Genomic DNA, 27,797 nt, shown 5'->3' on the forward strand with positions numbered 1-27,797 from the left:
GGACGTTCTACTAACTTTAACCCGGATTCGAACTCGAGACTTTTGGTTCACCACTCTAGCGCTTTACCGCTAGGCCACGCCGTTCCCCAACAATGTTATTGTAGGCATACATATCCTAGTTTTTCGAAGTTTTTCGAATAAGCTAGTAGATATTTCATGCTTCTTTCTTAAGCTGGAATCAGCGACCTTGTATTGTGTTGTTCCGTTCGTTCAACGCCCTTTTATAAACACGCCCAAGCCACGGTAATACGAACTGATTGATTCAATAAAAAATGTGTTATCTGATCATGTGCTTGTGGAAGGGAGATAAGAGTCCAACACCAATGTTTCTTTTATTTGTTGATGTAAACCATTGTTATTAGATATATAGCTTTTATTCAATCACCATCCCTGATGCTTCACAACATCGCAGTTCACCAAATGATGGTCGCCACTTAAACATAGGGTCATACCTGAAACCCCTACCATAGTAAACATATTCCCAGCCTCCCCCACCCCTACCTATTATCTTCTCAGCCCCCAACCTCTACTATAGTAACACCCCCAAAACCAACAACACCAACATCACCACCAACATCACACCCAACACCACCAACACCACCAACACTACCAATGTCTTTACCACTTCAACATCTTTTCCCTTTTATTCCCAAGACACCTAGGCCGCATGCTTCAGTTTGAACTTATCTACTTTGTGGAACTTCCATTAAAATGTGTTTACGTAAAATTCGATAATATCAGCCAATTCAACATCTCAGTAACAGATAATCCTTAAAATATCTAACGATAATGGAGATCTGCAAACAGACACGTAAATAAAAATAAATACGATTTGAAATATGTCCTATATAATAGAACTAAACAAAAAGATCTATTATAGTATTCTTAAACTACAAGAAACGAAAAAAATGATTTAATGACTTCCTACAGAAAGCACTGAGCAACAAAATATGATCTGATAAAACAATTTGCAATTATTTTTTAAAGTTATTGTTCTTTTTTGCCCCTTAAATTCAATAATATGATTGTGTTAATTACATTCATCTTTCCCAGTCATGGCTCTTCGCAACATCAATTTCTTTTATTCTGAAAACATCATAAAGCTTGATTTATTCTTTAAAATGTGTATGATCTTTTTAAGGGATAGGAAAACTGATGTTGCGTTTTACCCAAGTTCAAAGAAGTGTAGTTTTGACTATCTTCATTAATTTGAGCAATTAATGGCATGTCAGTGGCATGTCAGTTGCATGTTAGTGGCATGTTAGTGGCATATCAGTGGCATGTCAGTGGTATGTTGTTGGCATGCCAGTGGCATGTTTGTGATATGCTCGTGGCAAATTAGTGAAATACTTGTAGCATAATAGTCGCATATATGAAGACCACATTTCCAGAAAACGTAGTCTAAAAAAAGGTGACTGCAGAGTAAAAAATTAAATGTAAATTAAAATTAGCGAACTTGCTTGCAACTAACAACTCATGAAACAAAATAAACAGTGGGCAGAATCATAATTTATTGGTCATTTTTTTCACAGTCAACACGAGAAGTGCCAGATATCCGCTGGTGACGTCATCAGCATGATCACGTGACGTAGCAGTTTTAACATTCACAGTTGTTATAGTATCACCCGCAATAGGTAATGTACATGAAACAGGGAATTACTAACAGGCATAGATATGGTAAGTAACATTATACATTTATAACGGTTCACATAGGCTTTGGGTAGCACACAAAGGGAAATAGTTACATTTATACATCCTTATTCATGTATATATATATATATATATATATATATATATATATATATATATATATATATATACTTTTAAATCGAGCAATTGGTCATGGGGTGATTCAAAATTCATTTTCATGTATTTATACTTACATATATATATATATATATATATATATATATATATATATATATATATATATATATATATATATATATATACATATATATATATACATATATATATATACATATATATAATTTATAAAATGTATCATTAGGAATGTGTTTAGCATGAGCTGTAATGTTTAGTTACTTGTCTCAGTGGCGTAGCGAGGTCGGGTATCACCCGGTGCGGCACTTAATAGTATCACCCCCTAGAGGCATAGCGACCCTTCCTGGGGACAAACTTTCAAATTTTCGATTTGCACCCCCCCTCCCACCCCCCTTTATACTTTCGATTTGCACCCCCCCCCCTCTCAAGTTTTTCTCTATATATTTAGCTATTTTTTGCCTTGGTGTCAACCCCCCCCCCCCCTAAATGGTGTCACCCGGTGCGGTCCGCACCCCCCCCCCCTCGCTACGCCCCTGACTTGTCTGTTGGTTAAATTTGTTGAAGACACACCAAGCCAACAGATGCTGATTCTATAGACAAGTCTTTAAGGCTTTATGTGTCGCTCCGCTCACAAATACATATCATTTGTGACTCCTTTGACTTTCTTGGCCTTGTTCAGAGACTTCCATTCTTCGAACGAGTCGACGTGCATCACGACTCTGTTACTGGAAGAATGCAGACTCCCGGCGCTGAACTTTGACCGGATGGAGTCAGCACTTCCGTAGATTTCAGTTTCCCTGTCCCAGATATCGCTTTTGCCGGTTCTCATGGATAAATGTTGGCGAAGACGTTTTTGGTTGAGGCGACAAATTGTCGTCATGCGCTTGAGGTTGCGGCGGAAGGTGGCGTTGAGGGAGAAGTAGACGATGGGATTATAGCAGGAGTGGGACATGGCCAGCCAATGGGCGCACAGCCAGACGACGTTCATGTAGGGGGCGTTGTAGATGACGGGGTTGTGGTCGCCCACCAGCGTGATGACGTGGAGGGGGAGCCAGCAGACGGCGTAGATGACCACGACGATGATGATCATCTTTACGAGCTGTTGGTAGAGAGAGACAAATAAAAAAAGATGAAAAAATTAAAAAGATATTAAAATTTTAATACTAAACAGAACCAGTCTACATGTTGTGGCAACAATCAGTCTCGAGAAGATCACACTTTTGCGTGCTAACGAAGACCTTAGGTCGAAACGTCCAAAGTATTTGTAACTGTCTTTATCTTGTGAGGTAACTAACACTATCTGTTTTATTAATAAGAGAAGATCACAATGATATACCCCCTCATTCTCATTCACTACTCCCCCCCCCCCTAATCCACCAACACTCCACTCTACCCTCAATCCTATGCCATCCCCATGATCCATGCCAAGCCTTCCCCATTATGCCCATGGATATTCTCCTATACCCACATTCCACGAATGTATCAACTCCCATCTCTAATTTTCTCATGAATTTAACACACCTACAATTCTTATCCATTCGCCGCAACAACATTCTTTTAAAACCGTCTGAGGTTTACTGTGAATCCTTATATTGGATTTATAACGATTTAGCTCGCTGATTACCGACTTGAATCATTTGCCAGGTTTGAAAAGGTGCTATGAAATCGATCATCCCCTCCAAAGAAATTGATATCTAAATTATTACCATTTATAGCGTCTCCAAACCAGACTGTAGGATATTAACTCGTTTTCTATTGAGTGCATCTAGTTTAACTGGATATATATATATATATATATATATATATATATATATATATATATATATATATATATATATATATATATATATATATATATATATATATTTATATATATATATATATATATTTATATATATATATATATATATATATATTATATATATATATATATATATATATATATATATATATATATATATATATATATATATATATATGTATGAATAACTTTACAATAATAATCTCAACGCCTATATTCACCCGAGCATGTAGATCTAATGAAATCGATGCTTTAATACATGTGGCAATGGAACTTTGAACAAGAAAGTGGTTATGCAATCGAGCTCAGTCTTTATTTAAGGTGAAGGGGAGGGGGTGGGGCCGTCCAGCAAACAGTCCAGTCATGTTTGAAGTTCCATTGACTTCTGCCTCGACCCCTCAGCAGGCCCGGCTCAGGGAAATGAGACAGCCGCGCAAATAGCGCTCCGCAAACACTGCTCACTTAGACGATTGCTTGACGAGATTTGCTAGCAGTAAAAAATAAAAGCGATTTGTGAAAACCGGGGGTGTCACTATAGTGTAGATCTGAGAGCCTATATCAGCACAGTATAGATGAGTTTATGTTGTTCTTTTTTAGATCAATTTTTATTTAATTCACAAGTTCTGTTTGTGAGTATGTGGCGTATCTTGCGACTCAATACTAGCCTACTCTACATGCAGCGATTTCGTTTTTACTTTCAAGACAAGTTCGTCTTTGATGACAATGCAAGAGTATCTAAATTTAATCTAATTAGAAATTAAATTAGTCATTTGAATTTAAATAAACATTTTGTAGACAAAATGGGAGATTGCAAGATTACGTACTACCATACGGTTGGGAACTGTGCGTCTTGGATAGAGTCGATATCTCACTTCCAATGGGCAGTTAAATTGTCTTTTAGATATAAATATATCTTTTAAATATATCTTAGTTGTATGAATTGTCGACTACATTAAGAGCTAACTGAAGGCGAAAAATTAAGTAAGCCTGCTATTTTTAAAACTAATAATATATCGAATTACTATATTAATTTTTAAAATTCGTAGTTACTAAAAAAAAACTAGAAAATAAAACAAAGAAAGTGAATTTGTTTTATTTTATTGTCAGTGCATGTGAAAGCTTATTATAAAGTTTTTTTGTTTTTTTTTTTTGGGGCTTTTTTTTTGTTTTTTGTTTATTTTATGCAGAGTGAAGGTATGTTTAGTAAAAAGTCTAAGCTAGATATTGATGATTGTATGAAACAACGGGTAAACTATTAAATATGAAAATATACATAATGTTTAAAAGCAGTTACAGATTTGTTTTCGAAATTCGATTACATCTGGAAGGCAAAGGTCACAATTTGCTTAAATTGAAATGGTGGTGTATGTAAACTTTGTCTATGTTTGTACGATAATGCAACTCTGTACAGAAGGTAGGTTTTCCCTAGTACTGTCTGGGCACTTTCAGGTGAGTACAATTCAGCGCCGTGACCAGAATGCAGGTCAGATTATCGATCTCGTTCAACGACCTAGTGAAGAGTTGAAAACTGACCTCTAGCGACACACACCTTGTATATTAAAAACAAAGTCGTCGACAAAAGCGCATGATTCTTTGTGCAAACGTAGCAGTCATATCTTAGGAATAAATAGTGACCGGTTAATAAACAAATCCATTAAGGGGACAAAACTGACCACAGCTAGTTTGTCTACTTACCAGGGAGACAATTTCCAAGAATGTACACGATATTTGAGTATTTGTAACTTGTGTGCATTTATATCTCATATTAACACTAATTAAAATATAATTTACAATTATCTTAAACATAATATTATTTTAAATCAAATTCTATGTTTTTTTAAAATTAATTTTGGCTACCTTTTTTATTTACTATAAATTAACACATTATTTAAACCTTTAACAATATGTGCTAATAGTAAAATTTAAAAGTCTTTCACATACATTTGATAGTAGTGGTCGGTTAGTGTTCTTCATGATTTTTATTAATCAATTTGGTACCCAAGAATGTGATATGTCTACAGTCTACCTCGGTTGGAGAGGGGTCAGACTCTCTTCTATTAAAAGTGTTTACATTAAATTAAGTAAACACCTCATCATGTCTAATACAATTCTATACAGGATAATAAGTCACTAAAACAGGTTTAACTTTTGTTAAAATACATTTTAACTTGCAGCTTTCTATTATTTTAATACTTTTGGGAGAGTAATGAAAGTCGCACCCCCTACCCACCCGCCCGATCTATGCTGCACACGATATAATGCGCCACGCTACATTTAGACTTAGGACTTGTATGAAGATAGCAACTTATACGGTCAACAATTCTCATAGGAATTCTCATAGGAATGTAAAAACAACGATCCTAAGTATAACGTGAAAAGTGCAGACTTGTCAATTCTCCATTTGTTTTTTGGGCTGTTTTCTATTTTTTTTCTATACACGACAGAAAAATTTCTCATTTGCCAATCCTAAATTGGCCGTAATGGTAGGGTTCTTGTCTCTGCTGTGTTTGCTAGCAGACGGCCAGGCTCACGTCTGCCTAGCCGTGTCGTGTGGTGGGACAAGTGACACGAGTCGATTATAGGAGATGGATGTCCAACAGTGGGAGATGGATGTGCAACAATAGGAGATGGATATCTAACAATGGGAGAAGGGTAACTAACAATGGGAGATGGATATCAAACAATGGGAGATGGATATCAAACAATAGAAGATGCATATCTAACATTGGGAGATGGATATCTAACAATAGAAGATGGATATCTAACAATGGGAGTTGGATATCTAACAATGAGAGATGGATAACTAACAATGAGAGATGGATGTCCAACAATATGAGATGGATATCTAACAATGGGAGAAGGGTAACTAACAATGGGAGATGGATATCAAACAATGGGAGATGGATATCCAACAATGGGAGATGGATATCAAACAATAGAAGATGGATACCTAACAATGGGAGATGGATATCTAACAATAGAAGATGGATATCTAACAATGGGAGATGGATATCTAACAATGAGAGATGGATATCCAACAATGGGAGATGGATATCTAACAATGGGAGATGGATGTCAAATGATGGGAGATGGATATCCAACAAACAACAAAGTCTATTGAGTTGGTTCGTCAGGGGTCAAACTGTTTTGTACTTTGAGTACACAAAGGTAACACACAAAGGTGACACACAAAGGTGGCACACAAAGGTGACACACAAAGGTGACACACAAAGATGACACACAAAGGTGACACACAAAGGTGACACACAAAGGTGGCACACAAAGGTGACACACAAAGGTGACACACAAAGGTGACACACAAAGGTGACACGCAAAGGTGACACACAAAGGTGACACACAAAGGTGACACACAAAGGTGACACACACAGGTGACACACTCAGGTGACACACACAGATGACACACAAAGGTGACACACACATGTGACACACAAAGGTGACACACAAAGGTGACACACACAGGTGACACACACAGGTGACACACAAAGGTGACACACAAAGGTGACACACAAAGGTGACACACAAAGGTGACACACAAAGGTGACACACAAAGGTGATACACAAAGGTGGCACACAAAGGTGACACACAAAGGTGACACACAAATGTGGCACACAAAGGTGACACACAATGGTGACACACAAATATGGCACACAAAGGTGACACACAAAGGTGATACACAAAGGTGGCACACAAAGGTGACATACAAAGGTGACACGCAAAGGTGACACACAAAGGTGACACACAAAGGTGACACACATGAGACACACTGTCAGAGACAACTTAATATACAGTCAAATAGGCAAACGACACAGACAAACACACACACACACACATAAATAGTAGCGAAAAAGAAAGAACTCAATAGACAAACTATTAAACAGACACATAGAGATCCAAATAGAAGAACACACATACTCATACATACACATGAACATGTAAACATACATGAAAAAAACAAATTTAGGCATGCAAAGAGGAAGACGCTCTTAGACATACAGATACACATGCATTCTCATACAAAGAGACGCACACATACACACTAATAAACAAACACGCATATATTTATACTTATAGACACACGTGGAAATACAGGAAACACAAAAACAAAAACACAAAAACACAAAAACACAGACAAAGACAGACAAAAGCACAGTCAAAGGCAGAGACACAGACAAAGACACTGCCAAAGACACAGACAAGCACGCAAACACAGACACAGACAAGCACACAGACACAGACAAGTACACAAACACAGACAAGCACACAGACACAGACAAGCAAACAGACACAGACATTACCCTCCGTTTAGAGGCCGCCATCCTACGATCTCTGTCCTCCTCTGCCTCTCCCGGTGTCTTCTTAATCCAGACAATGTAGCCTATGTGGGTGTTGGTCACTGTGATGACCGCTAGAGGGACGAAGTACTGGAGCATCATGATGACCACACTGGGGAGGAAACATCAGACAATGTAGCCTATGTGTGTGTTGGTCACTGTGATGACCGCTAGAGGGACGAAGTACTGCAGCATCATGATGACCACACTGGGGAGGAAACATCAGACAATGTAGCCTATGTGTGTGTTGGTCACGGTGATGACCGCTAGAGGGACGAAGTACTGCAGCATCATGATGACCACACTGGGGAGGAAACATCAGACAATGTAGCCTATGTGTGTGTTGGTCACTGTGATGACCGCTAGAGGGACGAAGTACTGCAGCATCATGATGACCACACTGGGGAGGAAACATCAGACAATGTAGCCTATGTGTGTGTTGGTCACGGTGATGACCGCTAGAGGGACGAAGTACTGCAGCATCATGATGACCACACTGGGGAGGAAACATTGGGAGAATCAGGTTCTAGAACCCAGTCATACAGGAATGGAGTGGTCTAGCGGTAGAGAGCTGGACTGCTAACCCGTTAGTCTCGAGTTCGAATCCGGGTTCAAGTCAGTAGACCGTCCCTGAGTCCACCCAACTCTGATGGGTACCTAACTCACGTTAAGGAAAGTAAAGGCGGCTGGGCATAGTGCTGACCACACTATCTCTTCATATGCTGAGGTCACAGAAACAAGTGAACTCTACTTCACTTGCCCCATAGACCGTCAGGTTTGAAAGGGAAACTTTACTTTACCCAGTCATACGTTAGATGTCGCATTCCATCTGATATTTCTTTTTCTTCAATCAAGAAGATGAAATTGAAAAAATCCAGCAGTGATTTTATTTTTTTACATCATATTGATAGCTCTCACAGCCAATTTATATTTTTTGTATGAAATATGGCATTAGAATTGGTGTAAGGGGGTACAGTTAAATTATTTGTGACAATACGCCAGGTCGATTCATTTACACTAGATTAAATCTGTTGCTGTGGCGAGCGGTGAGATGCTGCTAAGTAAAAGGTCATTATGTGTCCGGCTGGTCCACAGTCTCAGACCTATGCCCACGCTGTGACATCAATGACCTACCGTCTCAGTCCAATGCCCCAATTTTTAAGACCAATGCCCCATGTGTTTTAAAAAGAGGCCTTTGTTGAAGGACGACGTCTAACTGTGAGGGTGGGGATTTTTATGAAGAGGCGGTAACGAATGGATCCAACAACACACAGTTCAAGTTCAACTATAATTGTTCTTTATTAAAATGATATATATGTTCAAGTTTCTACCTAACTGATCTACACTGTACTATTTACTTCTACTACTGACTGTTCATATCACATGCTACCTACTACTACGCACTCCCATGACCAATCCTAACACTAACTGTTCTCTACATTCTACATATTACGACCGTCTCTAACCGCTTCCTAACACCTTCTGCCCTCGCTAGCTAATCATGATCTCTTAACTGTCTACATTCCTCGGCCGTCTCTGACCGCTACCTAACAACCCTGGCCTATCGCTCTACTGACCCACGCCTCAGTGGTCAGCTGACCGTCCCACGTGACCGGTCCGCCCTGTGCGCCCATTGGCCTCTATCTGACCAACCAACTAGGCCTATAGATAGTCTGTTTCTGCTAACCTATATCTGCTAAACATGTCTGACGTAATCTTGCGTCATCACATATCTCCCTCCCTTTCTGTAGCTGACAAATTATATTTTTCAGCGTCTGCTACTAATCTAATACATCAACAACTATCTATCTTACTACTCTATTCTATCCCTAACATCAATCATATAAATCAATAAAAAATGGGACAGCACTGTTTACAAAAACATAAACTCTTGTGTCTGTGTTCTTGAGAAAAAAAAAAAATGTCATTGTTCTAGTTCTTGTGTAGGTATCCTGACGTCTGTGGTGTCTCTGCTTGATAATGTATGTCTATGTTTCATGGTATGTGTGAATTCAATCATGTGTAACTCAGTTCTGGCTAGGTTGCCGTGTACTGGCCTTGAGCCAATCTTAGTGGTAATGTGTAACTGGTTGAACGGCTCTGCGAGCAGTGTAAGTGTATGTGTAAGTGTTATGTAATTGCTGGCGTTCCTCTGTGGTGGGTGGGTTGTGGCGAGTTTTGATGTAAATTCCCGTGAGGCGGGTGTAGGCGTAACTTTCGTTGGTCAATGTGATGACGCAACAAACTCAACGCTGGTTGAGACGTCCACGTAGAGTGGTTATACGATGAACTGGAGCTGTCTGATGCGGTGGCGAACAATGACGTAACGTTCCGACGCTGGGAACTTGGACGATGGGTCTTCTACCCTTTGTATGTGCCGACGTAGGTGTACGTAGCTGGCGGTCTGTTATTCAACCCCAAGGTGGGGCGAAGCGGTGGCGATGCGTCCGCTGTCTTGACCAGGGCAATTCTCCGTTCGGCAGGGCTGTTCGCTGTCCAGGTAATTCAACGTAATCATGGCTTCAGGTGGCGGCACTCTTTGAAGTGTCTGCTTCATCTCGTCTCATTCTGTGTAGGTTAATGGGTCTGAAATTGTATTACGAGACCATGAGCAATGGTTTTACGTGACCAATTTAGTGCCCGCGCAGACAAGTATTCAGACAGAGGTACCTTCCATTAAAAAAAAACCTCAATCCCAAATTTAAACGTGCTGAACATTTGTCTGGCAGTATAACAAACATTAAAAAATAACATTACAACATAACCAAATAAAATATCAGTACACTCTAATCTAACAACAATCTGTAAAGCCTAATAAACTCAATAGACGTAAACACTACTAGAGCTTAGAAATAGCTTCACAAAAAGAATAGACATGTGAGTGTGTATCGTGTCATTTCAACACGTGATCATATAGTGGAGCAGCTCTCACTATCTGACTTCTGACAAAAAACTGGCTGGCTTGACTTAATGACTGACTTCACTTTTGACTTCAGTAACTTGGCTTATTTCACTTTGACTTCAGTAACTCGACTGACTTCAATTTAACGACTGATTCCACTTTGCCGACTGATTTCCTCTGACGACTGACTTCACATGACGACTAATTTCCTTGACGACTAAATTCTCTTTGACGACTAAATTCTCTTCACTGCGACAACTAAATCGACTGACTTCATAGACCTCTGACTGACTTCGACTTCAATTCAACTTTAAGGACTTCACTGACTGACTTAAACTTCGACGACTTAAACGTCTTCACTTTGACTTCAAAGACTTTTCCTTGACTTCAGCGACTTCAATATGACTTCAAAGACTTCACTTTGACATCAACAACTTCAATATGACTTCAAAGACTTTAACTTTGACTTCAAAGACTTTAACGACATCACTTTGATTTCAAAGACTTCACTATAACTTCGACGATTTCACTTCTTCACTATGACCTCAACGACTTTAATATAACTTCAAATACTTTTCTTTGACTGCAACATGACTTCAACTACGTCACTATGACCTCAACTACGACTTTAACAACATTGACTGACTTGACTGACTTCAAATAACTTCTTTGACTTCAGTTCTGACTTTTACTTCACGCCGATTTCCTCGACGACTTAGATTAACAAAAAAAAACTCCACTTGACTTCACTTTTGTCCGTTGTTCAAAATCATGTATGGGGGCGTTCCGGGTCAAATTCTATCCAGGCCTTAATATACCACACTAGGACCGATAGGGCGGGGCTCGGTGTGGACAATTGTGTTGTGAGCTTTCACATGGTCTATGATTACTATACTTGTGTTTGTGTAGGTGTGTTGATGGGATCATCTGGTTTAAGGTTGACCAGGAGTAACCGTACTCTTTTTCTGCTATCAAATTCTTTGTTATATAATCCTCTGGTTCCTTGTTAACTGATTTCTCTAATCTCAGCAATCTGTTACTGAGTGTGTCGTTCTGCAGTCTTAAGTTAAGAACAACTGCACCAATCTCAGTAGTCTTTTTAGAATGATCTTCAATAACCTCGTTAACTTTTTCTATCAACTTGTCCGTTTTGAATTGCAATTCGTCTACTTTTCCGTTGTCTCGAATACTGGGCTGCTTGTTTATTTGTTGCTTGTGGCTCATAAATTCTACATTAAATTGCTTCACTCCTGTAATGTTGCCTAATATCATATCGTATGGCCCGTTTTTGAAAACAACTGCTTCAACTGTTTTACACGCTGAGGGTGTGGCTATGGTGACTATAGCTGTTGGCCAAACATATGTGCTGCCTCTTGAACTGTGAACAAGTTGTGTTCTGCCTGTGAATTGGTGGTGTTGTACGAATGTGTTACGTACTGCCACTGTGGAGCAGTGTGTATCCCTAATTGCTGTGGCGTATCTGTTATTAATTTTTGACGTAAATGTGTCTGTTCTTTTACTGGCTTCTGTAAACGATGACATAAATGCTATTCTATTAATCTGTCTATATTTTGGTCTGTTGCGTTGTGCATCTTGTTGGCGTCTATCATAATATCGTATTCTGCAATTTATTTGTTTGTGGCCTGTTCTATTACAATAGTAGCATCTGACACTGTACTTGTGTTTTTGTTGACTGTAGTTAATCTGAATGGTGTGATTTGCCGTATTATGTTTTTGGAGTGTAGGCCTATGTGGTGTTTCACTTTTTGTAGTAGGTATTTCGCTTGCTTCACTGAACGTGTCATCTGAATCTGAGTCGTAGGAATAGTAAAATGTTGTTTCAGCTGTCTGGTTGTTATTATTAGTATCTAAACTTTGCACCGTTTCTTGTTTGGCTTGGCAAAGTTCTCTCAATTTTTCTCTTTCTTTACGAATTCTTTCTGTTTCTTCTTTAAGTCCGGCAATATATGTTTCTGCTTCTCTTTGTTTCTCTGCTAACTCGGCATCTATCTTTGCATCATATTCTTCTTCAGTCAACAAGGAATCTGGATCTCCGAATACCTTGTAATCTACAATTCTATTGATCAAATCTTCCATAGCATCTGGATCATCTAGAGTTTTTACGTCAAATTCTTTAACAGTTAATAACCAGTCTCGATTTTCTGTTGTCGTGTATTGTCCAAGCCTAATAATCAATTCATCCAGAATATCTGGATCCTCAATAGTTCTTGTTTTGTGTTCCATTTTAACTGTATTCTGAACATTTGTGTATAGCAACAAGTCATCAATTCTACCTGACTCTTCTAGGCCTGACTTGAGCTCAGTTTTAGTGCCCACTTCGTACAATGGAGGCATTTTTAAGGGTAGTGTGGTTGAAGAAACAGATAAGAAAGAGGCAGAAAAACCGCTGGTACCAAATATCCAGCACGAGTCTAAACCCAAACGTTTAAAAAAATTTTGGAAGGTACTTATCTTTTGGACATGTAGACTGTTTCCTTGTGTTGTTAATCCAAACTCGTTCCGGTTGAAGAAACCCGCTGTTGTGTTGAGTTGAAGAAAGCCGCACACCAGTCGTACTCCGTCATGAATAGCTGATATGCGTTCTTTCCCTCACTCGACCCGCGCTCCACCAGATGTGAGGGTGGGGATTTTTATGAAGGCGCGGTAACGAATGGATCCAACAACACACAGTTCAAGTTCAACTATAATTGTTCTTTATTAAAATGATATATATGTTCAAGTTTCTACCTAACTGATCTACACTGTACTATTTACTTCTACTACTGACTGTTCATATCACATGCTACCTACTACTACGCACTCCCATGACCAATCCTAACACTAACTGTTCTCTACATTCTACATATTACGACCGTCTCTAACCGCTTCCTAACACCTTCTGCCCTCGCTAGCTAATCATGATCTCTTAACTGTCTACATTCCTCGGCCGTCTCTGACCGCTACCTAACAACCCTGGCCTATCGCTCTACTGACCCACGCCTCAGTGGTCAGCTGACCGTCCCACGTGACCGGTCCGCCCTGTGCGCCCATTGGCCTCTATCTGACCAACCAACTAGGCCTATAGATAGTCTGTTTCTGCTAACCTATATCTGCTAAACATGTCTGACGTAATCTTGCGTCATCACACTAACTATCTTACACATATGCAATTAGTCGATGCCTTTATTACGGGAGATGGACGTTTTCCCGAAAGACACTTGCCCGAATGCCGTTTGCCCGAAGGCCGATTTCCCGAATGGACACTTGCCCGAATGCGACAAATTAAAGCGATTACTTAATAAAGAAAGCAAAATTCATTTTAAAATCCTCAGATTTATGAAAATGGTATTTTTGCCTTATTTCATAGATGAAAGAGAAAGTATGTTTCTACACTTTATACAGCAAATACAAATTAATTAAGATTGTCTGAGGGGTAAAATAATAAAACAATATTATTTATTTTCTTTCTTTTTGCGTAAATATGCTTTGTTTAGCAACATTTCAAATTTAAATTCATTACGAATGATATTTGGTAGTATATAAATGTTAAAATTTTTCAGGCAAACGGCCTTCGGGCAAGTGGCATTCGGGCAAGTGTCCATTCGGGCATTTGTCCCATTCGGGCATTTGTCCCATTCGGGCAAGTGTCCATTCGGGCATTTGTCGCATTCGGGCAAGTGTCCATTTGGGCATTTGTCGCATTCGGGCAAGTGTCCATTCGGGCATTTGTCGCATTCGGGAAAGTGTCCATTCGGGCATTTGTCGCATTCGGGCAAGTGTCCATTCGGGCATTTGTCGCATCCGGGCAAGTGTCCATTTGGGAAATCGGCCTTCGGGCAAACTGCATTCAGGCAAGTGTCTTTCGGGAATTTGTCGTAGACCCCTTTACTACAATTAGCCCCCACTTCTTTAAACGAAATATTTTCATTCCTTATCAGTCTGCTTACCCTTCTCCCAGCATTTCGCGTAGTAGATGCACATTTGTTCAATCTTTGATTGACTGCACAAACAAGCGTCGAGCAGATATAAAATACAAGTGGCATTTTGTATAAGGGAAAAAGTATGTGTCTACTCCCAGTTCTAAAGAGAGAGAGAGAGATAGTACTTAGATGAATCTGCTGTCTGTTGGTTGGGTGTCTTGTGCCTCATCACGGTCTGTCCTTACAGAAATACTTGAGCCATGTAATGTCTCAACTGTACGGCGCATTCAGCACAAGACAGGAGCAAATAAACCCTTAAAGCACAAGACAACAGTAAATACAACTTGCTAATGCACACAACAACATAGACTAGGAAAAACAACACAGCTTGTTTTGATACATTAAAATTTGGAAATTCTTTTCGCTAAAAACTTTGACGTGCATTAAATGGAACGATGACACACAACCCCATTTGTTTACATAAACAAGAATGAACGCTTTATAAAACATTGAAGAATTTACGTCATATTGATCCGTGCCGGTAGTTTTGGGGTGGGGTGGGTCAGATACCTTATGACCATCTCTGAACCGTATAATAGAAAAATAAAAGACAAATCGTTCAAATAACTCCTATGATAATACGCCAAACAAATCTAGACACAAAGGCTATGATTGCAGAATCGATTGAATTACTTCTATGATAATACGCCAAACAAATCTAGACACAAAGGCTATGATTGCAGAATCGACTGAATTACTTCTATGATAATACGCCAAACAAAACTAGACACAAAAGCTATGATTGCAGAATTGATTGAATGACTTCTATGATAATACGCCAAACAAACTAGACACAAAGGCTATGATTGCAGAAGCGATTGAATAACTTCTATGACAAGACGCCAAACAAAAATCAGGCTATCGTTGCATAATGCGATACCAGGGACAGATCTATATGTTGTGAGCTGGCATACAGACATGCATAAACCATGAAATGAGAGCGTTGTTATTGTAGCTCAGATTAGCTTAGATTAGCTAGGGAACAGAGGCGTGACCGTTGTCGAAAAATATAAAGCAGACAAATGTTTATTTAAAAATACCGGGCCAAAGGTCGGGTAAATGAAAACTATACAATGAATGGCTGAAGATAAGCAAAACAATAACAATGAACGTACTAACCACAGGTCATGTAAATAAAAACCAAGCAATAATTGGCAGAATATCAGCAAAACAATAACAATAAAATTATTGCCCACAGTCAGAAAAACCATAACAACCGAACTATTTATCATAAGTCAGCCTAACAATAACAATAAACGAAGTCAGAAAAACAATAACAACTGAACCATTTATCGTAAGTCAGCCTAACAATAACAATAAACGCAGTCAGAAAAACAATAACTACTGAACCATTTATCATAAGTCAGCCTAACAATAACAATAAACGCAGTCAGAAAAACAATAACAACTGAACAATTTATCATAAGTCAGCCTAACAATAACAATAAACGCAGTCAGAAAAACAATAACAACTGAACAATTTATCATAAGTCAGCCTAACAATAACAACAACATGACTGACCACAGGTTCGACGAATAACCAGGCTGATCAGTTAATTAACTTTTAAAATAATATAAAACATAAATTGTATTTAGAACATTTATATTTTCCCGTGGGTCTTTTACCTTACAATTAACAAGGTGTTAAACTAGTAAGGCGGAATCCGCCAAATACAGTGTTTTTACCCGGGGGACGGGCACTGTTAAAAGTATATATTTTCGAAGTCAATTTCATTTCGTTCGGGGGAGGTGGGGGTAGACCCCTGAAGAGATTCCTGAAAGAAACACTGGCCAAATTTATCTAATTGAATTACATTAAAATCACGACATAAACAGGAACTTCTGCTAAATATAGAAAAGGTGATCAAAAAGAAGGATCAAACTACATTGCTAAAAACCACGTGAATAGGAAACAAAAAGAATTGTTATTTCTCAAATTGAACTTGAAACAAAAGCCGTACCTCAAGTTTGTAAGACTTTTTCGCTTCAAAATTCTTTTTTTCTTTAAAAAAAATATTTTTAAGCTTTGCAACATACGATTTGGTTCTAATTTCAGTAATTAGATTAGTTGTTTTTTTTTTTTGAAAAAAAAATTAACACACGCTCTATTTGATATTTATTACGCCTATGCCATTTTCTAAATACAACTTTGTCAAAAAAAAAAACAACTGACATGAAGCAATTTAGTTTTTACTACAGCATTTTTAATTGAATTACGGCAGATAGGGAGTAAAAGGGAAGCAATTCTAAAGCGGTGCGAAGTTACGTCATAACAAGGAAGAGTTACATCCCCTTTGGGAGCCCTGTACGTGTAGGGAAAGATAAGCGATGGAAAACATGGCTAGGTTCTCGGCATGAACATTTTTCTTATAAGTTGCTACAGGGGCGATAACGCTGTTCTAGAAAATTATCCCACAGTGTTTTTAATGCGGCCAAATGTTGTCATGTAGACTAGGATCACGCGACAACGCCCACAATTCAGGTAGACAAATCTTTAATAGGTAAAATTGTGCGGCTAAGTAGATGGTCAGTTTTCAACAACTTATTATCAAATTTCTGAGAATCTGTTATTTTTATAGGGGACAACGGGACCAGAGCTATTTCCTGACCCAATTAATGTCGCATCTGCAAGTGGTCGATCTAATTCAAGCACTTTAAAAAATGTATAGTTTATATAAGGCCACGGTCAGCCGTGGTCATTTTTCGGTCACATGATTGTATTTTAGTAGCCCACCAGAGCAAATTCCTCTGTAAATACCCGATCTAATTCAGGATGTGATTGACATACAGAATCCAATTTGCTTATATATATATATATATATATATATATATATATATATATATATATATATATACCTGAAAAAGAAGTAGCAGAAATAAAACATGCTTCGCCACGTGTTCTAAAATGTACAGCTACAGTAAATATCACACTCTCAAGTACATACCGGTCATTATAATAACCTAAGAACAGTTAATTTATTTCTGTGACCACGGCATATAACGCCGTGGCCATGGTCAATAGGATTATTCAAAGGATTTACGTCCGACACCTAACGACAGCGTGTGTAGAATAATCCGGTGTTTAATGGTTATCCCCATTCAGCCGGTACTTAGCGAGACCACAAAAAGGGAAAGTGCACGCAAGAAGATACTAGTCTAAGCCCACACATATAAGCTAAACGGTGTACTCTCGGAACGGAAGTTCGGAAATTTAAAAAAAAAATAGTGTGATTTTGAAAGCTTTTTTTTTAAAGTACCAAGTTTTACAAAATTAGATACATTTTAAAATACATCGTATACTAGAAATAATGTGAAATGTCTTAATAATGACACTATGGACTACCCGCAACACATATCTTCACATAGTTCCTAGACGTGCATAACATCATTGGCACATACAAGTTAACGGGACTGCATTCCGTTTCCGGCGAGTCGGTTTCCGCACAAGCTTAATCCGCCTAGCGACAGATAACTCGTTAATGAAATGTACAGCCCGGTGGAGTTGTTGCCCTTGGACAAACTCGCGTGGGAAGATAATGCAAATAAGATAAAAGGTAAAAAAAACAGCATCGAATTTCTCTAGATCAAGTTATTCCATGGAGTTGTTATTCTATCTTGTTTAGAAATAATGGTGTTTAAAGCCGGCAAGGGAGTCAACTTGCATGCTTGTTAAGGAGAGACAATTGCGGTAACTGGTAAACAGTGGGGGAAAAATAATTATAATTTTTTTTTATGTGAACAATGTACAATAACAATAATGATTGTATCAAGCAAAATTTATAAATTAGTTCAAATTTAATTATTAAAATGTCATGAATCGTATAATTATTTTTTTTAATTTAAACAATGTACAATAACAATGAGGATTGCATCTAGCAGAATATATAAATAAGTTCAGATTCTAATCATCAAACATTTGCAAAAAAACCTATAGGCTACTGTGTTTTCGTCGAAAAAAAAATAAAAACAAAATAAAAAAAATAAAAAAAAAAAAAATGTTTGTCCGAGATGGTTTATTTAGTTAGACTGACAACGTAGTCCTTGTTATGCTAAATTGTTACGTACTTCACAATATAAATCACGTAGTAGTTGAGTTGGTCGATTTTGGGTATCTGCCCCAAAAAAGTTAATTGAATGAGAAATTTGAGCTCCATATGGTAATTCGTGTCCTGTATAGTAAAATAAATCCAGTACTGAAATTTCAATCGTACAGGTTAATTGGGTGAGAGGTGATAATTAGAGTAATTAACTTTTTAGACGAAATGTTGATTTAGTTCCTAAAACGGCGAATAGAGGGGGCGGTAAGTGGTTGCTGACTAATATCTCTTTAACAAGAATAACACTACAGTGATGTATTTGATGTAGGCTGAATTTTTTTTTCTTATGTAAGACTGTTTAAATAATATATATGAGACTGAGCGGTCGAATGGTAGATCGTTCAACTGTTGCTCAAAAGTCTCGAGTTCGGATCCCTGGCTCCAGTCTCTAGGAATCCACTGGACCTGCAGAGCTATGATGGGTACCTGTCTCACGTCAGACACACAAATCACACTAAACTAAAAACGAGATCAATCTACGCAAGTCGGGATCAACCGTTGAAAAACAAACGCGCTAGTGACCTCGCGAGAACAAAAACAGCACAGAATCCATAGACGGAATAACTAATGTCCAAACACGGTGCAGATATAAATATGCTGCAGCAAAGCCAGGATCTACACAAAACTGGCTCAACACTTCACATGAGAAAATAACGCACTGATTTAATGAACAATACGATCGTACAGAGAACATAGATTTGCACGTATAGACAGGAAATAAACATTAACGAAGGGGAAACAATACTAAACAATATTTGTACCGTAAACCGATTATCTTACTTATAATACCATGTCAAATAATAGTTTAGAGTCCTTAAAATGTATTTTTTCAGAATTTCTTGACTTAAAGTTTATTGAGCTCTTTGATTATATTTTACTGTTTAATATTTATGATTTTTTTTAAGTTATGATTTTTGTATATCTATCTATATATATATAATTCTCTTCTGGGATCAGTTAGAAAACAAGCTGCAAGCGCGCCTTTGCAGTCCCCTCTCTTCCTCTCTATCACTACCACCCCCACCCCACCCCCACATGATCTGGTGAGCGGTGTTCACTCTGTTTACATTTTACAATCATAGAGACGGGTTTGGTGACGGCTATTAGGGGCAGATAATTTAGTTTGAAACGATTTTAAACTTAGAGGAGGTAACTAAGAGGAGGCTCCTTTCACGTGGCGGGGGGGGGGGGGGGTTGTTGTTTTTAAGCAAATATTTTCAATGGCAGCATTGGTACTGTCGAATTCACAAATTATAAATTACTGAAAAGTAGAAAAAAAACAACTTAATAGCGGCGTATGATACGCAGCGGGTCGGCTCGTATATATATAATCCTCTTCTGGGAGCCGTTAGAAAACAAGCTGCAAGCGCCTCCTTGCAGTCCCCTCTCTTTCTCTCTATCACTATCACTATCACTACCACCCCCACCCCACCCCCACATTGTCTTGTGAGCTGTGGTCACGCTAAATGTTTACAAAGCTAAATGTTTACAAATCGTAGAACCAGGTTTCTATTAGGGGCAGATAATGTAGTTCGATTTTAAACTTACAGGAGGTAACTAAGAAATAACTAAGAGGAGGCTGCTTTCACGGGGGGGGGGGGGGGGGGTCGGGGTTAGGGGAAAGGAGGGGGGTTTAGTGTTTTAAAGCAAATATTTTCAGTGGCAGCATTAGTACTGTCGAATTCACCAATTATGAATTACTGAAAAGTAGAAAATAAAACAACTAAATAGCGGCGTATGATACGCTGCGGGTCGGCTCGTTTGACTTAATAAATAAAACATGCGGAAAAGCCCCCGTGCCTATTATTGTCACTATGATAAACATACGTTTCAGTTCAAACCAGCATCTTAAATACGTAAACAATCGACCTGATATCAATAAGAAATAACCAAGTAAAATGGCAGAAATCGACTTAGCAACATACCGAATCCCTTCAGCAAAACTCGTTATCATGATGTTTACCAAACTCAAGACTCTAAAAAATATTAAAACAAAATTAAGCATGCTATCCCCCACCCCGACGCCCCACCTTTTATCACAAAGAAGAACTGACATGACAAACGGGTTTACCTGTAGATGTACCTGTCGTTATCGTCCTCAAACAGCTCCAGACAGAGCGCCGTGCAGTCAGACGAGGTCAGGTTGACCCGGGAGGTGATGGCGGTGGGGAGGGGGACGGTGAAGGAGAGGATCCAGATGACGGTGATGATGACGCTGAAGGCACGCTTGGAGAGTTTGGGCCGCATGGGGTTCAAGATGGCCACGTAGCGATCCACGCTCATGGCCACCAGCGTGAAGGCGCTCAGGAACACGGCCACAACCTGACAGAAGAAATGGAAGTTTTACAGTAAAGATTTGTATGGGTTTTACAGTAAAGTTTTGTAAGGGTATTACAGTATTTTTTCTAAGGGTTTTACAGTAACTTTTTGTCCAGGTTCGACAGTAAAGTTTTATAAGTAATGTTTTTAAAGTAATATTTGGTTGTTAAGTTTTTAAGACATTGTTTTTTTACAGTAACTTCTGCCAAGGTTTTACTGCAACATTTTAAGAAGGTTGTGTAAACTTGTGTGAGGTTTTACAGAAAAGTTTTATCATGGTTTCTTTGATTTTATCAAGATTTCACAGCATCATTTTAATAAGAGTTTACAGTTTTTATAAGTTTTTACACTGGAGGTTTCCAAGGTTGAACATAAAGTTTTGCTGAAGTTTTACAGTAATATCTTATCATGAATTTACTGTCATTTTTGTTGAGATTTCCTCACAATAACAAATAAAAAGAGTTGGTAAAGGAGAGTGAGACAGCTGATGTGAAAGGGGAGAGAACTTGAAAGATTGCTAATATAAAAAGTATTTTCAACCAGTCTGCATTCATTCAAGAAAAATAAAGTGCTTACTATTCTCGGTTTATGCTTCAATACATTTCCCATTCAGCTATTGACAAGTTATTGACAACCATTCATTTAATTACATACTTGTCTACCTCAGAGCCAAAGGTTTTTTCATAACTCTTTTAGCATCAGCGGGCTGTCCCACAGTGTTGGCAGCCCCGGGGTAGAGTCCCCCTGATTGAGCCGATACGTCTCGACCACTGTCCATCGAAGCAGACGACCCCGTGACCTAGGCCGAAATCTGAGGGTCCGTCCTGCATAATCTACTTTTGTTCTGCCCCCCGCCCCCCGGGGATGTCGGTTAAAAGCCAGGGGAACGTTGGTTAATGGCCGGGATGTAATTAATTAGCCGCAGGAGGGTCTGACGCTGACTATAAGACTGTTGTATCACGTGAGGTGCGGACTTCAAGCTCAAGAGAATATATATATATATATATATATATATATATATATATATATATATATATATATATATATATATATATGTGTGTGTGAATGTGTGTATGTACATATTTATATATACGTGTATATATACATATATTATATCATGTATATATATATATATATATATATATATATATATATATATATATATATATATATATATACATATATATATATATATATATATATATATATATATATATATATATTCATACCTATACATTTATATATGTATATATATATATATATATATATATATATATATATATATATATATATATATATATATATATATATATATATATATATATATGTGTGTGTGTGTGTATGTGTGTATGTACATATTTATATATACGTGTATATATACATATACATATATTATATCATATATATATATATATATATATATATATATATATATATATATATATATATATATATATATATATTCATACCTATACATTTATATATGTATGTATACATATATATATATATATATATATATATATATATATATATATATATATATATATATATATATATTTGTATATAATATATATATATATACATATATTTATATTATATATATATATATATATATATATATATATATATATATATATATATATATTTATATATATATAATATGTGTGTGTATGTGGTTTTTTAAATGTATAGTCTCAAACATGAAATATAATTAATTATTGTTTTTCCATAGTGTCATTTACACCCTTTAGAAAAAAAAACATTAAAATATTTTACTACACTTTTTAGCCACTTTCAACGGTCCCTGATTTAAAGGTCCCCATCGAACGGCCCAAATTTCAATGATCCAGGTACACCATCCAGGTTCTAGCCCACCCGGTGTTTTAATTTAAGTCATACGAAAATAGTTTGAAACCCTCGTTTTGTTACCCCCTCCCCACGTTACACACACACACACACACACACACACACACACACACTCACTCACGTACACACTAATTTCCTCATTCAACTCGCCAACTTTCTCCCCAAAGACGGTGTATTACGTCTTACCGTAATACTAGTCCATCACTTTCAATGTCACAAAATGTTGAGGATCTCCGGAACTATTAGACAGTTTTATTCCATTTTAGACGGAAATACATCATTAACACCACACAGATTACACCTTACAAGATTCTATATTACCATGGAAACCTGGACATTACAGGAAAATGGAAATAACAAACCTATGACATTACAGGAAAGGCAAATAACAAACCTATGACATTAAAGGAAAAGGGAAATAACAAACCTATGACATTACAGGAAAAGGGAAATAACAAACCTATGACATTACAGGAAAAGGGAAATAACAAACCTATGACATTACAGGAAAAGGGAAATAACAAACCTATGACATTACAGGAAAGGGAAATAACAAACCTATGACATTACAGGAAAGGGAAATAACAAACCTATGACATTACAGGAAAGGGAAATAACGTGTTGTCATAAAACGGAGTACACCCAGTGTCTTTCACCCGGTACAATCAATATTCTTCATGTGTTGAGCTGTTTAATGAATTGGAAAAGTATGCCGCTGTTGCTAAGGAAGTCGACCAGATTTTGATTAGAAACTTCGATGTATAAAAATAGAAAAATTAAACAAATGAACAAGAGAGGTAATTGGATAATTCGAAAACTACAGTTCTGTCCCTTTTTGAGAAGCCATGATTTACAAATTGTGATTGATAAAGGGAAGTAAGAATAAGTGTCTGGTCATTTTTTTGTTTGGCGCTAATTGTTTACGGTAACTGCTTACTCTAAGGAAAGAAATTTATTTTTAGATTTATACAGGCTTAATTAAAATTTAATACATAAGCTTTGATAAGCGGCCATGATTGTTAACGTCATAACTAATTTTCATTATCGTAAATATCTTTTAAAACACAACAGTAGATCTTTGAGAACTTCTTCTTCAAAACGGATGGACGATCTGTTTATTTACTAAACCACCTGCTGCTTGTCATCTGGTTTTTTTTTAATTATTCTTGAATAAAATAAAAATTAAACTTCAAAAAAGTTAAGTTAAAACTTAACCATGTATGATAAACTCTATCGAAAGCTTTCTGTTGGTCGATGCTAAGAATTGCTAGTTGTGTGTCTTGCTGCGTGCTATAATGTATGATGTCTCTGATTAAGTGCGTGTGGTTGTGTATGTTTCTACCTGGTATGCTGTACTGCTGATCGGGGTGTATTAATTTAGATATGAAAGGTTCGAGTTTCTTAACTAAAGTTTTTGTCAATATTTTATAATCACTATTGAGTAAAGATATAGATCTGTAATCTATAATTTTTGCCCTGTCCGTATCATGTTTAGGAATAAGAGTTATACATGCACTGTTAAAATCTGTAGCACGATCATGTCTTTTATGTATGTCTTGAAATGTAGTGTGTAAAAGGAGTATTAAATCATTTTTGAAAGTTTTATAAAATTCACTGGTTAGTCCTGGAGCTTTATTTAGTTTTTAGTCCGTCTATCGTCTTGGATATTTCCTCTTTCGTAATTGGTACAGTCATCGTTGTTTAGCCTTGTTATGTAATTAAGGGCATCCTGACAAAAGAGCGCACGACAAAAGAGCGCCGACATAAGAACGCGGACAAAAGAGCACCGACATAAGAGCGCAGACAATATGTTGTATTTTGTATAAATCTGATTCTACTTTATCAATTTTGTCCTGCGATGCATTATGACTGATTAACGTATCTAGTTGTCTGTCTAGTAGTTCTTCCATATTTTTCCTATCTATGTTTATTTGCCTTGCTATTTTGATAGAGTATTCCCGTACTATATATTTAAAATCTTCCCGGTGCTTTAGTGCGTGTGTGTTTGATGCTCTCTGTGTGAATTCTGATGCTAGCTTCCTTATTTCTGCGATGTATTCGCTATTTTCTAGAAGTGTGTTGTTGAGTTTCCAAAATGTATTCTTTGTTCTGCGAGTGGGGTTAATTTGTAGTTGAGCAATAACTATTTTATGGTTTGTAAACGTAAGTGTCTGAGAAAGGTGTTTTACTTTTTTTTACTGAGGAACGCATTTATTTAGATTGTATGCTAGTACAGAAAGCAAAGCAAAAACTTGCGAAAATATTAAAAACCACCAATCAAACAGCAACAACAAATAAAGCAATCACACTTTACTAAACAAAGAACAGAAGACGAAAACAGACTATACCATCGACTATATAGCTCGCCTATGCAGGAATATAGGAATAATATCAGATTTTATTTTAAAGAATACCCTGACATCGAGTTAAAAGAAATATTTCACACAAAGCTAAGACGGGAACTCTCACTTAACTAAAAAGAAACTTGTAGGAAGAAAAATAAAGTATTAATATTAATTAAGACAGTCTCAAGCCAAACATCACTTGAAACGCCCTCGAGTAAATTAACTTTAGAACAGTCCTTAGGTTTCTCAGGTTTTAAAAGGGCACAATCTGATTGGTAGAAAGCTATTCCAGCCTCTCTTTACGCTCTGCTGGCTACGCCTCTGGGATCCCAGGTCAATATCATAGATAAACAACAAATCTGTTAGAGAAAGCTTTGTAATGGCAAGCTTTTAAATGCACACAATAAGACAGTAAATGCAAACTTGCAAAAGTAAATCCACGGAATCTCACAAAATCCAATAAAAATAAATAAAGCGTCAGTCAGCTGTGAAATAAACAAAATCATTGAGATTCTTCCTCTTTGTTCTTAATTTTTAGTGTTGGGAAGGATCGAGCCTTATCTGCCAGAGGGTTTGAACTCGAGACTTTTTTCGAATTTATCAACCATGAGCTTTGCCGACTCGACCATGCTTCCATCACAATTAAGGATTACGTGTCAACTGGTTATGCGCCATTGAGGCCATTGACTCTACTTTTCTTTTTGGATTTGCTTCCATAGCCTTTGTCCAACCAAGAACAAACTACAAGGCAGTAGTTGTTTGATTTTGGAGTTGTCTCTCCTAGAAGAGTGGCTGTCCCCAGCTAACGAGCCTCATCTGCCCTAGGGTTCGAACTCGAGACTTTTCGGTTTAGAAACCATGAGCTTTACCGACACGACAACGCCGACCCCCTATCATTGAGATGAAATTCTTAAAGTGTCAAAATCTGTCAACATTTTTATTAAGTGTCTATAACCAGAATATACATTCTAAAGTCGGGCATCAAGATAGATAACTTATAGCTGATGTTTCCTTCTATGTATATAGGCTACATCTGAGTAAGATCTGATCATCATTAAATATCTACACACATCGAAATGATTTTTAGAAATATTTATTTTTAAAAATTGGATTGTGAGTTATACCATACCGTTCGAGATCAAACTATTGAAAGCATTAAACCGGAACTAATATTAAATATGTCTGGTGACTTGGGACAAATATTTACTGTATCGAATTTGTCGGCTTTGTTTGTGTATTCGTTTTTAAGTTTTGTGGCCACCTCTACATCCTTATCTTTAACATTTTGTGGCCATCTCTCCACCCATAACATCAACATTTTGTGGCCATCTCTCCACCCATAACATCAACATTTTGTGGCCATCTCTCTACCCATAACATCAACATTTTGTGGCCATCTCTCCACCCATATCTTCACCATTTTGTGGCCATCTCTCCACCCATAACATCAACATTTTGTGGCCATCTCTCCACCCATATCTTCACCATTTTGTGGCCATCTCTCCACCCATAACATCAACATTTTGTGGCCATCTCTCCACCCATATCTTCACCATTTTGTGGCCATCTCTTCACCCATAACATCAACATTTTGTGGCCATCTCTCCACCCATATCTTCACCATTTTGTGGACATCTCTTCACCCATAACATCAACATTTTGTGGCCATCTCTCCACCCATAACATCAACATTTTGTGGCCATCTCTTCACCCATAACATCAACATTTTATGGCCATCTCTACACCCATAACATCAACATTTTGTGGCCATCTCTCCACCCATAACATCAACATTTTGTGGCCATCTCTACACCCATAACATCAACATTTTGTGGCCATCTCTCCACCCATAACATCAACATTTTGTGGCCATCTCTCCACCCATAACATCAACATTTTGTGGCCATCTCTCCATCCATAACATCAACATTTTGTGGCCATCTCTCCACCCATAACATCAACATTTTGTGGCCATCTCTCCACCCATAACATCAACATTTTGTGGCCATCTCTCCAACATTTTGTGGCCATCTCTCCACCCATAACATCAACATTTTGTGGCCATCTCTCCACCCATAACATCAACATTTTGTGGCCATCTCTCCACCCATAACATCCACATTTTGTGGCCATCTCTCCACCCATAACATCAACATTTTGTGGCCATCTCTCCACCCATAACATCAACATTTTGTGGCCATCTCTCCACCCATAACATCAACATTTTGTGGCCATCTCTCCACCCATAACATCAACATTTTGTGGCCATCTCTCCACCCATAACGTCAACATTTTGTGGCCATCTCTCCACCCGTAACATCACCATTTTGTGGCCATCTCTCCACCCAT

At 37.6% G+C, this 27,797-nt stretch overlaps 1 protein-coding gene across 1 annotated transcript in view; it reads right to left on the reverse strand.

Moving 5' to 3' along the window:
• Positions 1-2,395: 2,395 nt before the first annotated feature.
• LOC131952184 (RYamide receptor) overlaps positions 2,396-27,797 on the reverse strand; it is a 72,441-nt gene continuing 47,039 nt past the window's right edge. Inside the window, exons 2-4 of the mRNA XM_059314746.1 lie at positions 20,990-21,240; positions 7,904-8,051; positions 2,396-2,884 (exon numbers count right to left, since the gene is read on the reverse strand). Of these exons, the coding sequence (XP_059170729.1) occupies positions 2,414-2,884; positions 7,904-8,051; positions 20,990-21,240 (870 nt within the window). The 3' untranslated portion in view covers positions 2,396-2,413. The remainder of the gene's footprint in view (positions 2,885-7,903; positions 8,052-20,989; positions 21,241-27,797) is intronic.

The sequence above is a fragment of the Physella acuta genome, unplaced genomic scaffold, assembly GCF_028476545.2.
Source record: "Physella acuta isolate Inbredline_101_S28 unplaced genomic scaffold, ASM2847654v3 ptg000857l, whole genome shotgun sequence".
In the NCBI taxonomy this organism is placed as follows: Eukaryota; Metazoa; Mollusca; class Gastropoda; family Physidae; genus Physella; species Physella acuta.